Here is a 13,929-nt window from a genome sequence, read left to right as displayed (position 1 = left end):
GTTCCCAAGCCATTGTTCCTCATATTGTTGTTCTGGTTTTGATTTTATTTTTGTTTCCTCACTTTCTACTTACCTGGCAGGGACAATACCATGATCAAGAAGGTGGTTTGACCAAATTGAGGCCCAGCCATTGCACTCAGGCTGTGCTGACCTTTACGAATTCCTCAAATGCAGGAATCTCGACTGCATAATTTCTGATTGTAGGGGACTGTGTTTGCGCTCTCCCCTTTCACATAATTATGGGCGGCACAGTGGTGTAGTGGTTAGCTCTGTCGCCCCACAGCAAGAAGGTCCTGGGTTCGAGCCCAGTGGCTGACGGGGGCCTTTCTGTGTGGAGTTTGCATGTTCTCCCCGTGTCCGTGTGGGTTAACTCTGGGTGTTCCGGTTTCCCCCACAGTCCAAAGACATGCAGGTTAGGTTAACATGGGGCAGCCATGGCCTGAAGGTTGGGCTGAAGTGCCCTTGAGCAAGGCACCTAACCTCCAACTGCTCCCCAGGCACTGTAGCGTAGCTGCCCACTGCTCTGGGTATGTATGTGTGCTCATTGCTCACTTGTGTGTGCATGTGTGTGTGTTCACTGCTTCAGATGCAGAGAAGGAATTTCACTGTACTTAAGCCTGTGCTTAAAAGTGTGATAAATAAAGGCTTCTTGGCTTTTTCTCTTTACCTTGTCTAGTTTGTGGTGTTTGTAGATCGCCTGACCATTGCCTGTTCCTTGACCTCGTCTCTGCCTCACGTTTTGGATCCCTTTTAATAAACGCTCTTACCTTTCACCTGCATCTGCCTCACTTCCATTACCAAACACACCCGTTCTGATTTGAGAGTTCAACCGCACTGTTGTATAAGAGAGATTATAAATCCTTTTCTCTCTTTAGTCTCATTTAACAGTCTGTATTTGTGTTGTTAGATCATTGATTCTTTCTGCAGAGACTTCTTTTGCAGTAAAGACCAGCATTGGTTGTTTGATTGAAAAAATAATCCAATCACACAAACGGCTTACGGAGAAACAGCACCAGGAAATCTCTGCTGACCAGCCAAATGGCAAGAGTCTTGTTTTTTTCCAGTATGGATGAAACCGTTTTGATGTGAAGAAGACAGGCCAGGCATTTCAGTGATTTGATTATTTTATATCACTTTGGCAGGGATTTGAAGTTCTCTTCTGCCAAATTGTGAATTTTATATCTATAGTTTTGGAATAACTATAGTGGAATCAACATCTTGACTGGAAATAACTTTTGGTCAAACCTTGAGTCTAACCGGGGCTCGACAACCAGAGACAAAAGCCTAAAATAAACTTGATACTACACACGCCAAATCAGCAAAGCCGTGGGTTGAGAGAACCCATAAAGAGGGAGTCAGACGAAGGCAATTTCACCATCACACAAAAAAGCGAATTAGTATGTAATTACGAGCATGTGCCAATGTGAGGCTCAGAATTACCCAAGGATAAGATTATGCAACCCAGTACCGTGTGATAGGCTGGTAAGAAGAATGTCCTTGCTTCTGCCCAAGCACCTCCCAAAAGCACTGAGGTTGCATAATGGCGTAATGATTAAACTTCCAGGTCTAAATTGAATAAGTGAGGTTATCTGAACTCAGTCGATCTAAATGTTTGTTTCATTTTCTACAAAAGGCTCATTACTTACCTATTCAGTCTTTCTCTTTTCCTTCTCTCTTTCACCATGATTAGCTCTTGAAAGTGAGCTACTCCAGAGCTCTGTGATCTTTTGTAAGGCCTCTGTTGTAAATAAAGTGTTGGAGTGCTTTCACTTTTCCCCAGCACATACTGAGAGCTGCAAAGCAGAGAGAAACAACAAACGAGCACATGCACATAGCTCTTTCAGTCCACTGAGCAGTAAGAGTGACACCTGTCTGTGTAAGAGAGGGAGAATAGAGATAGATGGAAAGAGAGAGAGAGAGAGAGAGAGAGGCATGGTGTCATTCTCTCCTCTTGTCAATGTGGCTGTGGAACGGTGAGCCAGAGGCAGAGTGTCTGGTCACTGTCAGTTCGGGTCAGAGTTTCCCCTCTCTCAACATTTCATGAGTGGAAAATCACTTCCTGTTACTGCAGCTGTCAACATAGCATGGCTGAGGGAGAAAAGGTGGATGAATAGAGTACATAGGGAGTAGATAATGTAGGGTGGATGGCTGGATGATTGGATAGATGGTAGGCAGATACAGTATATACAATTTTGTGTACTACTCAAGAATCTTCTAGGATTTGCATGTATTGCGGCTGCACTGATGGATGGATGGATTTCATGGATGGCTAGATGGATGGCTTCATGGTTGGATAGTCGGTATGTATAATGTACACTATCTTTCAGAATTAAAATGTATTGATGATGAATAGATGGATGGTAGGCATGTATATACGACTTTGTGTACTACCCAAGAATCTTTCAGAATTAACATGTATTATTGATGGAAGGATGGACAGACAGATGGAAGGATGGCTGGATTCATGAGTCAGTGGTATGCATTTATATACGTGTACACACCCAAGAGTCTTTCAGAATTAACATGTATTTTTGATGGGTGGGTGGATGGATGGATGGATGGATGGATGGATGGATGGACGGACAGACAGACGGATGGATGAATGGTAGGCATGTGCACACAACTATGTTTACTACCCAAGAATCTTTCAGAATTAACATGTATTATGGATGGATGGATGGATGGATGGATGGATGGATGGATGGATGGATGGATGGATGGATGGATGGATGGATGGAAATGATGGATAGATGGATGGGTCAATGGTAAGCATTTATACACATGTATGCACACCCAAGAGTCTTTCAGAATTAACACGTATTATGGATGGATGGATGGATGGATGGATGGACAGACTGAAGGAATGGCTAAATGGATGGGTCAATGGTAGGCATTTGTACACATGTATGCACACCCAAGAGTCTTTCAGAATTAACATGTATGGATGGATGGACGGATTGAAGGGATGGATAGATGGATCGGTCAGTGGTAAGCATTTATACACATGTATGCACACCCAAGAGTCTTTCAGAATTAACACGTATTACTGATGGATGGATTGAAGGGATGGGTAGATGGATGGATTAGTGGTAGGCATTTATACGCATGCATACACACCCAAGAGTCTTTCAGAATTAACATGTATTACTGATGGATGGATGGATGGATGGATGGATGGATGGATGGATGGACAGATTGAAGGGATGGGTAGATGGATGGGTTAGTGGTAGGCATTTATACACGTGTATACACACCCAAGAGTCTTTCAGAATTAACCTGTATTATTGATGGATGGATGGACAGATTGAAGGGATGCATAGATGGATGGGTCAGTGATGGGCATTTGTACACATGTATGCACACCCAAGAGTCTTTATTACATGGATAGTTGGATGGGGTAAATAAATAGATAGGTGGTTGTATACATCATGGTTCTCACTGCTGACTAGATGAGGCAATTTCTAGATAGATAAACAGATGAGAGGAGTGAATGTTGATTATTTTCTAGGAATGGGGAAGACAGACATCCTCTGCGTGTGTGTGTGTGTGCGCGCGCGCGCTGCACTAGCGACCCCCACCTCTGGGATGTTGGGATATGGCGTATGGCCCTGCCCTCTTCCATCTGGATCTGCTTAACTCTAACACACAGACAAAGTCTTATGGAGCAAAGCAGTGCTGCAATAAATCAAACACACATACACACACACACACACACATATATATATATATCCATTTGTATAGAGCTATCGAGGTGTAGAACATGCAGGAGCTCATTGAATGTTGAAGGACTCCTTGTAAGCCCATTACAGAGAGAGAGAGAGCTATGATGTGGTGCTCAGACACCCGACACAAGACATTTTTCTCACATTTTCCATACCCATACATAACCACTTAATCCGATCACAGAGACTAAGAATGCAGACCAAGACAGGTCCGGTACCTGGACGTGTGAAGGTGTGCACATACATGCGTGCTCCCATTTTGTTTGTGTACTCAAACACAAACTATTTTAGGTTTGGAAGCTCAATTTTTGATTCACACTCGAAACATGGCCAAGTGCTAATGGCCACACACACATGCATTCCTCAGTCCATTAGCTCAGAGGCTCCAGGGACCTGCTGGATCACATCGCAAATATGATCTGGAAAAAATGATCAGTCCTCACTGAAAACATACAGTGAAAGAGAGTGTGTGTGTGTGAGAGAGCGAACGTTACATAACATATCAATAACACCCCTCACTCCATGTCTACTGTTTATTCCTCTGATTTCTCTACATATCTGTCCAACACACACATACTCACACACACTATTCCCACTTGGGCTATAATTAGGCGCTTAGCGTTCTTTAGATGTTTATAGCCGGCTCTACACCCATCAAGCAATATAACTTAATCACAGCACAACAAAAGCTGTGGTTGTTTATGCTGGCACCTGCTTAGTTAAACAGTCTCCACCTTCAGAGGGTACAGCTCTGTGGCTAATAGCCTCATTAAGCACAGCTAAGCGTCCAAAGAGCCAAGTCGAGGCATGGAAGATTTGGAAAGTGCTGGAAGGAGCAGCTAGTTGTGTCATTACTTATTTCCAGTATTTAGAGCTGGCGTGGTGCTTCTTGAGTGCTGAGAGGCTCCATGAGATATACAGTGTGTGTGTATATATAATTTTTTTTTTTTTTTGTGGTGCTGCATTCACATTAAGAAGAAGAAAAATGGACGCACTTACACACTGAAACCAGCAGAACTATATAATGGCTGCCTATTGAGTATTTGTCAACAGTTATTAAGCGTATATCCAGTAATTTTGTTTGCATCCAGTCTGCTCTCATAATGGATAATAACCTCCTAAATAATTTCCTTCCCTATCCCTTACTATGGCCCAACTCCGAGCCAAGACGGTCATCTTCCATATCTGATTTATTACATCGAAGCCATCGAAGGCTTGTTTTCACAATCTTGAACCCTTCTGACTTGGTCTTTATTTCGGCTGAATTTTTGTGCCACATTGAGAGTCAGATGAGCTCTAGCGACTGGGATGGCAGCTTTCCAGATCTCATCTCCAGCTCACTTCCAGTAGAGTAACCTGTTCAGTTACTAACTGTCTGTCTGTTCCTGCCTGCTCCCTCCTTTACTCTGGTTCTACTTACAGGCCATTAATAGGCGATGTTTAGAAAGCCAGGAGGAGGTCTTTGGCCAAACATGCACTCCTGTTTTACACAAACATTGCCATGGTGATACGTCATGTTTTGCCTCATTGCTTGGCTTCGTTTGCTTAGGATGTGACAGTCTTATTGTCATCTTGCACCTCAGCTCCACCAAGGGGAGTACAGTAAATAACGCAAACGCTTGGCTCTGTCCTATGTCTTCTCTGATATGTTGGGCATAATTCATCAAATCGGGAAAAGAAGTAGTAACAGTCATCATGATGTAGGTGTTATTTTAGAGAAACTGTTTTCACAGTACGTTCTCTCTAAATCTGTTTCAGAGCAAAGAGCAACAACTTGAGGCCATGAACGAGAGCAACAAAGTCTTCCTCTACTGTGCCTTCCTGAATTACAGGTGGGTGTCGCAACCCTACGAATGAAAGAATGAAACATGTATTTGTGATGGATCAGGCAAGAGGCCCCATGTTTGCAGATGATATTGTGATCTGTAGTGAGAACAGGGAGCAAGTGGAAGAAAGCTTCAAGGAATAGAGGTGATCAAAGCAGAGGAGTTAAAATATCTGGGGTCTACTGTACAAACGGCAAGAATGGAATGGAAGAGACGTGAAGAAGAGAGTGCAAGCAGGTCGGAATGGATGGAGGAGAGGGTCAGGAATGATTTGTGACCAGAAGAGTGCCAGCAAGAGTGAAAGAGAAAGTGTACAAGACGGTAGTAAGACCAGCTACAGTATGTTGTTTGGTTTGGGGACAGTGGCACTGACAAAAAGACAGGAGGCTGAACTGGAGGTAGCAGGGTTGCAAATGCTGAGATTTTCATCGGGAGTGACAAAGTTGGACAGGATTAGAAATTAGTATGTTAGAAGGACAGGACATGTAGGATGGCTTGGGGACAAAGTGAGAGAAGTGAGATTGAGGTGGTTTGGACATGTACAGGGGAGAGATCCAGGGTATATTGGGAAAAGAAAGCTAGAGATGGAGTTGCCAGGTAGAAGGAAAAGACGAAGACCAAAGATGAGATTTATGGATGTGGTGAAGAAGGACACGAGGACAGTTGGTGCTACAGAAAAAGATCAGGAGGAGATGGAAGGACATTATTCGCTGTAGCGACCCCTAACGGGAACAGCCGAAAGATGATGATGATGATTGAGCCAGACGTGTGACATCACAAGGTGTTTTGTATAACTTGTTAACAGTCTGTACATTTTCCACCACAGGACAGAAGAGTTTACGCGTTGGAGTTTCTCGGTAACATGACAAGCTGCGTTTCTCGTCTTGATAACTTGGAGAGGTTGTTGATGGAATGGCTGTTATAGCGTAAAAATGAAAGCGCAAAACTAACTTGTTTTGTGGACATTTCCAGTGTTTTCCCCAGAAAAAATTAAAGCCCTAAATTCTGGCATGATAATACACAAGCAATTGAGCGCCAACGGCACGAAAGCGAGCGCAGAAGGCGCGAAGCGAAACTAGGAAATCGATGCTCTCGGGTGCATTTTCAGGGTCTCCGAGGTTTTAGATGCATGATTATAGGATCGATTTTACCAGTGTTTCAATGATTTCTGACCTAAATAGTATTAATGTAAACACATTTGAAATTTCACCTTAAAGTTCAACATGCAAGTTAATCTGTTTTGTTATAGATTACTGACATACATGTCAACCTATACGGAATGTCCCTATTTTATACGGATTTGATTCAATAAACGTAGTATACGGGCGTATAAATAAAGTTATATGGATTCTTTAAAAAAACTTCAATATTTATTTAGAGCTATAATCAATTCCCACGATGATAAAAGAGCGCATAACATTTACAAACGTACTGTACACCACAGACAGCCAGTAAAGAGTCATGAAATCGCGCGTTATCTTGTGGTAGCGAGACTTCGTTCCACTTCTGATCATGCGCACACCGCATTGCGAGAATCCCGCCAACCGGGAAGTAACATTTTGTTTGAAAAGCGTATTTCCACCTGAGCGACTTTCACTAGCGACTGAAAAGATTCTGAATGGGCACTCCGGCAAGATCAACACAGACACTTGCTGTGACATGCAGCCTCGTGAGGTATTGGTGCAGACTGCTAAAAAAGCTGTCATGGAGTACAGTTCAGAACATTAGAGTGACACTTTGTGTTTTTGTCGAACATTGGAGCTTTGTATTTATTCTGAAGGTTTATTGTTATTAATATTGAATAAAAAGTAACTTGGATATATCATTGTTAATTATCATTCAAATTTTAGGTAAATTATTTTAATTTGCATCTTATACGGATTTTATAAGGGAAATACGGATTTTGGAGGTTGGTTATACAGGTTTGATTGACCAAAGGTTGACATGTATGTACTGAGGTCTATGATGGATTGAAAATCTACGGGGATCCCTTAATTATCTATGATCAAGTCGTGTTCTAACAAAAATGTGCATGAAAATACGAACAGCGGTTTGCTCCACCTTATGCAATCCAGTGAAGAGAATCGAGCATCATGACCTCCTGTTGATCACAAAGGGATCTGAACCTAAGACCTGCCACCTTAAAATAAGTTGCTGTATTACTGTAACTGTAATGATTTAGAATGTTTCTGATGCAATTACCGTAATATATGTATAACTAAGATAAGATGCACTGAAAAGAAAAGTAAGGCAACTGCATATTATAAAGTTTAAATTTTGGCACTTTATTAAATGGACTAGATTAAGATTAAAACATATTTAAAGGAAAAGAAAACTTAATTCATACATTTAAGTTTGCAGAAAGATTATGTACTTATAAACACATTCATGAATGATAATAGACTAGGTCAAACTTTTGTGATTAAAATCAGTCGGCTTTGTCCGTCTGGTAGGGGACGACATCGACAGCCAATGAGATCGCTTATAATGAATCGGAAAATTCCGGGATGTCTGACGTTTTCTTTGGATATTTTTCTTGGACGGTTTGAACACGTGATCTTGACGTAGCCAACAGATTAGTTTGTTTACATCATACCACGCGGACATATTACTTTGACAGAATCAACACAAACATTGGAAAAAAAGACCGCTTGTTTAATACAAATATCAATCAGTATGGAAATGAATCTGTTATTTGCTCTCCTATGTATCTAGTTACTCGTGGGTAGGAAATTTAACGTATCGGTATAAATCTAAGCATATCGGATTTTAAAGGGGTCCAAAATATAACATATACGGTTGCTGATGTGACAAAGTAACGTATTCATAAGTATTCTATCAAATTTATGTACTAGAAAACAACAAAATATCTTGGTAATTGTAAATATAATACTTTATTAATAGTCGGTACGCTAAACCGCACAAGAGTCGCCATTTTTAAAAGACCGTGACGTCAGCCCTACCCACTGCACTAGGAGAGAAGCGTGTAATCATGGCGTCGGGCGCATCAAGTGAAAGCGACAGCTCTGTCGAATCGTACGAAGAGATCCCACAAGACACACTGCAAGCAGGCTATGGCTTAGAAGGGTACCAGTTTGAACCTAGGAGAGGTACTCTCGACTCCGGTGATGACGAAATAAGAGAAGAAAGCTCGGATGACGGCGAGGATGAGACCCGATACTGATGCTGAGCGTGGGGCAGAGCGTCTGCGTGCAGGTGACACGGCGTGGTGCTCGTGCGGAAAATGTAACGTGGAGTTGCTCACGAGTCCAGCAGAATTTATTTGCTGCAATGAGATAGGCGCCACCCGTGGACTTGCGAAATCGTCGCAAGAGGCAGAAACAGGTATTTCCAACCTCAATGAGCCATATTGTTTATTTACAACTGGGCACATACATACGTCATGAGTGTTATGCAGAGAAAATTAAGGTGCATTCTGATTGGATAAAATTAATATCATGGCGGGCTGTTCAAACTGCGAAAATAGTTTGCTCGAGCTACTTTCAAAACACTATAACTTTCCAACCTTAGAACAAAAAAACTTTTGTAAGTCTTGAATAAGGTTCGTCATTGTGTGTTTTATTGTTATATTTACTCTATATATTGCCCTCTGTTCCCCTTTAACTAAAGCGACTAAGCGTATCAAGCCCGACACGCTAAAGCACTTTGGGGAAAACCATGCATTCCACACAACATTAAATGTGACTATAAAAGGCTAAAAAGTACATGTAATTTGTTAACCATTTAAAAGTCGTAACTGTTGTAAGTTTTTCACTGTGGTGTATAAGATGAATAAAGCACTTCAGGGCATACCGTTATAGGAAATTATTACACATATAGTACAGGACACTTTTTCGATGGAATAAAAACACGTGTTCTATTCCTTTCTAGCAGGTTTCATTCATTTGGTCTGATAGCATGCAATATTGCTAGCATATCGCTTATCCTACGTGTATTACGTCACTCTACTCAATGGAGTCGAAGACGAGTGCCTGAATGAGCGTTGAATACGGTTTACGATATTGCATGGGTGTCAATGCAACATGACATCACACGTCGGAGATGTAAAACTTCTGCGCTCGCGAGTGAGCGACTGTGACAATTTGTAAACAAACATGGCCGCCAGGTTTGCTTCGTTAAATATGGAAGATTTTAAGAGAATTTTGAAAGAGAGAGACACGTTGAACACCTGAAAGGAATGTGTATGTATAATAATAATAATAATATTGGCTGGCTTTTTTTCCATGGTATATCAGATATATTCCATTCAGCCACTCGTCTTCGACTCGTTCAATATCATGCTAGCTGAATGGAATATATCTGATATACCACTCAACGCCAGGCAATATTATTTAAATATTCAACTGCAGGGTGTTAACAGTAACTCCGCAATCAAACCAGGCCTGATCAGCATAACCCATCATTGATTAGTTTCACCCCATTATGTTTTATTCATTCCTTATATTGCATGGTAATCCAAAGTGCAAACAAGACCAGTGTGGTTCCACATGTATATTATTTTCTGATTGTGGTTTATACATGAACTCAAAATACATGAGGTGGTTCTCAGATTTATTTTCATATTCGAGCACAATCCTGCAGTCTTTTCTGCTCTTTTTGGGTTTTGGTTGAGTCACAGACATTTTTTATTTATTAAAGGATCTGTGAAGAAAAGCAATATACTGACAAATCACTTAGGACCAATAACTTCCACCAAATTTAGGACTGCAGGAAGGTTATAAATCGCAAGGAGCGTTCCATGTTTGTTTTGGAGGAAGACTCCTTCCTTCCTTCTGCTCCTCTCTCTCTCTCTCTCTCTCTCTCTCTCATCTGGGGGTATTTAATGGAATTTCACTTATGCAGTATGGACAGAAGGCCAAACCTGGGAAACAGGGGAATGTCTGTGCTTGGAAAGATAACCACGGCTGCAAATTAGATAAGACTAAATATGCACAAAAACCTAAGCAGGGACTCGAGTCTGTATCTAATCACTGAAATTAGGTTTCAGAGCGGCTTCATATTTCTTTGCAGTGTTGTCGGATTGCTGAGCTCAGAAGTCATATCTCCTTTTGAGCGTATGCTTGTAATATTTAAGCAGTTGTCTGTCAAGCCAAGTAAGGTAAAAATGCTGCACAGCTTGATGTAAACGTGTTTATAAAATCCATCCTAACACTCCCAGCTTTGTTTTGAGCGACTCAAGGCTGTATTTGTGCTAGAAGAGTGACGTAGCCTATTTTATGTTTGTGGAAAGTTTATCTGCCCAGAAAAACGCCAACTGATGGAGGCTTGGAGTACAGATGTGTGGTCTGTCCAAAAGGAGCCCAAGAATACTGTTGTAACAGTGGCAGTGTTTAGTGTGAGCCATTATTATTATAGATGCTTCTTTATATGAAGGAAGCATTGCTGCGTGTACCTGAACTTTTATGTTTGTTTAATATGTGATGCCTTAAACACATTGTGACACAAAGATTTGGACCATAGTATGAATCCTTACTTAGCTGTGAATCCAAACAAAGAGTGTCATGTGTTTGTGTGTGTGTTTCAGCTTGAAGGAAGGCGTATGGTCCAACAACGGTTGTTTGAGAGCTGGAGGCAACCTTTCCTACTCCATCTGCGTGTGCAACCACCTGACCAACTTTGCCATTCTCATGCAGGTGGTTCCTGTGGAGGTGAGAATAACTGCATTAGGTGTGTTAAAGTTCAGACAAGATGCTCCTGGATCGACAGTGGGGCCAGATGTGATGGCAGGTTGTTAATAGTTAGTAGTATTAGTCCATATACCTAGTATATAATTAACAGTTATTCCACGAAATCGAGTCGTACATGAGTTTATATCCGAAGAGGCACATAGCGCCGAGTCGGTTATAAGCCATGTACGACGAGATTGAGTGGAATAACTGTTTTATTCTATCCACATTCACTGGATTTTGAGAAACAGAGCATTTTTTTTTTTCAAATCCGATCAATAAAAACTTTATACAAAACGTCCGACAAAATCATTTATGCTTAGAATGTAAACGAACCGGCGAAATGACAGGAGCAATTTGTGAAAAATGCAATAATGATAATTCTTGAAAAATAAAAAAGATACGTTCTTACCATCAAATACTTTCATTCCATATTTTGTTGCTTTTTGTATTATTTTGTGGTTTTGTTTTCAAGTAGAGTTTTTATTACCTCCGCCAAGGAAGTTGTTTTCAGTAGCGTTGGTTTGTTTGTTTGTTGGTTTGTCTGTTAGCAACATTACGGAAAAAGTTATGAACGGATTGCTCTGAAATTTTTTCCAGAGGTGTGACTGGGCACAAGTAACAATCCATTAAATTTTGGCGGTGATCCGGATCACCTTCTGGATCCCGGATTTTTTTTAAAGGATTCTTGGCGGAGGTCTGCGCTCTCCGAGTGCTTTTCTAGTTTCATCCTCGCTTGGTTCAGCAACATGCTCCACCATTTTCTTCTTATTCTTCTTTAGGTTTTTTTTTTAATTATTATTTATCTATTTATTTACACTACCGTTCAAAAGTTTGGGGTCACCCAGACAATTTTGTGTTTTCCATGAAAAGTCACACTTTTATTTACCACCATAAGTTGTAAAATGAATAGAAAATATAGTCAAGACGTTTTTCTGGCCATTTTGAGCATTTAATCGACCCCACAAATGTGATGCTCCAGAAACTCAATCTGCTCAAAGGAAGGTCAGTTTTATAGCTTCTCTAAAGAGCTCAACTGTTTTCAGCTGTGCTAACATGATTGTACAAGGGTTTTCTAATCATCCATTAGCCTTCTGAGGCAATGAGCAAACACATTGTACCATTAGAACACTGGAGTGAGAGTTGCTGGAAATGGGCCTCTATACACCTATGGAGATATTGCACCAAAAACCAGACATTTGCAGCTAGAATAGTCATTTACCACATTAGCAATGTATAGAGTGGATTTCTGATTAGTTTCAAGTGATCTTCATTGAAAAGAACAGTGCTTTTCTTTCAAAAATAAGGACATTTCAAAGTGACCCCAAACTTTTGAACAGTAGTGCATTTCATTTTTATTTTTTTTTGTCAGTTGGCAAACCAACTTAAAGGTGCATTACCACTATCAACTGGGCTGGAGTGTAGAACAGGAGATACACGACACTATATTCTTTTAGCCATTTCTGTTTCTTTTAAATACTCGATAACAAAGTGATATATCGGACTTGATGCACTCCGCCATTTTGTTTTTCTCTACTCATGGTATCAATCAGTGCACGCGATTGCTCATATCTAGTGAATGTGGATAGAATAATAGTCCATATACTTAGTATATACTACAAATACTTAGTAGTATATGTCCAGACATGCAGTTAGGTTAATTGGTTACTCTAAATTGTCTGTAGGTATGAATATCTGAACTGTGTTCCATGGTCAGACATGAGTAGTATGGCGGCTGCTACCGGCGCCTTTGTATTCCTTCGACTCGACCATGTTGAGCTGCATCCTTGATAATTCAGCTGCAAGAAAGGATGATTAGCCACCCCAGACTAACTAGTATACTCGTCATCGAAGCCATGATTATTATTTTTTTCATGGTGCATTAGGCACTGCCACTTGCTCATAACAAATTAAACCAGTAGGTTTGTTGCTTATTTCCAAAGAAGTATTTCCCGTTTCTTATTTCCCGTTTCTCCTGGGACACGCAGCATTCAGAATTCATTGTTTCTTTGACAAAGAAATTTTGTTCAATCCATTGCACAATTCTAGCCTGTATGTGCACATTTGCCTGTACGCACTATTTAGACAAGGAAACCGTGCCAAATAATATCAAAAACATCTAGAGAATAAATTAGTAACTGCATCTGGATGAGACATGGATTAATAAATAATAGACTGTAATGACATCTGGAGCACCACATGTTTTATACTAGAGGCACATCTTGTTCTGTTTCAACAAAATTAATGCTAAAATATTTTTAGCATTAATTTTGCTAAACCACCAGAATCTAAATGATCGAATGAAGTAAGCTCGGGCTGGTTCACACTGTTACCTGGACAGCAAACGCTATAATCAATTTACAGTACCATCAGTACACACTGTTTTTTTTTAAACTAAAACACAATACACCAGAGCTAAATTTATCAGACAAACCAAAAATAACATGAGGTAATGGGTTTAACTTGTGTGGTTCACACCATATCATGATGGAATGTCTGAAACCAATCTAATACAAGATGTCTGACATTATGTTTATTTGATTTTCGGATCCCATGGAGTTAACATCTTATCATTATCCTGTTTCATATTATTTTGTTTATTTTGTTTATTTCCTTGTGCTTGTTTAGCCCATTATCACCTATGACACCCTCTACAAAAACATTCTATGACCTAAGACTTTATTTGAAACAAAC

General features: G+C 40.5%; 1 protein-coding gene and 1 non-coding gene across 6 annotated transcripts in view; both read left to right on the top strand.

Annotated features, from left to right (window-relative positions):
- The window catches only part of adgrd1 (adhesion G protein-coupled receptor D1), a 111,470-nt gene that overhangs the window by 60,962 nt on the left and 36,579 nt on the right, over positions 1 to 13,929 (top strand). For all 5 annotated transcript variants that reach the window (XM_060931272.1, XM_060931273.1, XM_060931271.1 and 2 more), the window contains 2 exons: positions 5,481 to 5,554; positions 11,094 to 11,217. In XM_060931272.1, coding sequence (XP_060787255.1) covers positions 5,481 to 5,554; positions 11,094 to 11,217 — 198 coding nt within the window. The remainder of the gene's footprint in view (positions 1 to 5,480; positions 5,555 to 11,093; positions 11,218 to 13,929) is intronic.
- Positions 66 to 229, top strand: LOC132893574 (U1 spliceosomal RNA). Its single transcript, XR_009655570.1, has one exon. It is a non-coding gene; the product is annotated as a U1 spliceosomal RNA (small nuclear RNA).

This window comes from Neoarius graeffei, chromosome 10, assembly GCF_027579695.1.
Source record: "Neoarius graeffei isolate fNeoGra1 chromosome 10, fNeoGra1.pri, whole genome shotgun sequence".
NCBI classification, from domain to species: domain Eukaryota; kingdom Metazoa; phylum Chordata; class Actinopteri; order Siluriformes; family Ariidae; genus Neoarius; species Neoarius graeffei.
The sequence above is the reverse complement of the archived record's forward strand: the minus strand, read 5'-3'. Positions and strand labels throughout refer to the sequence as shown.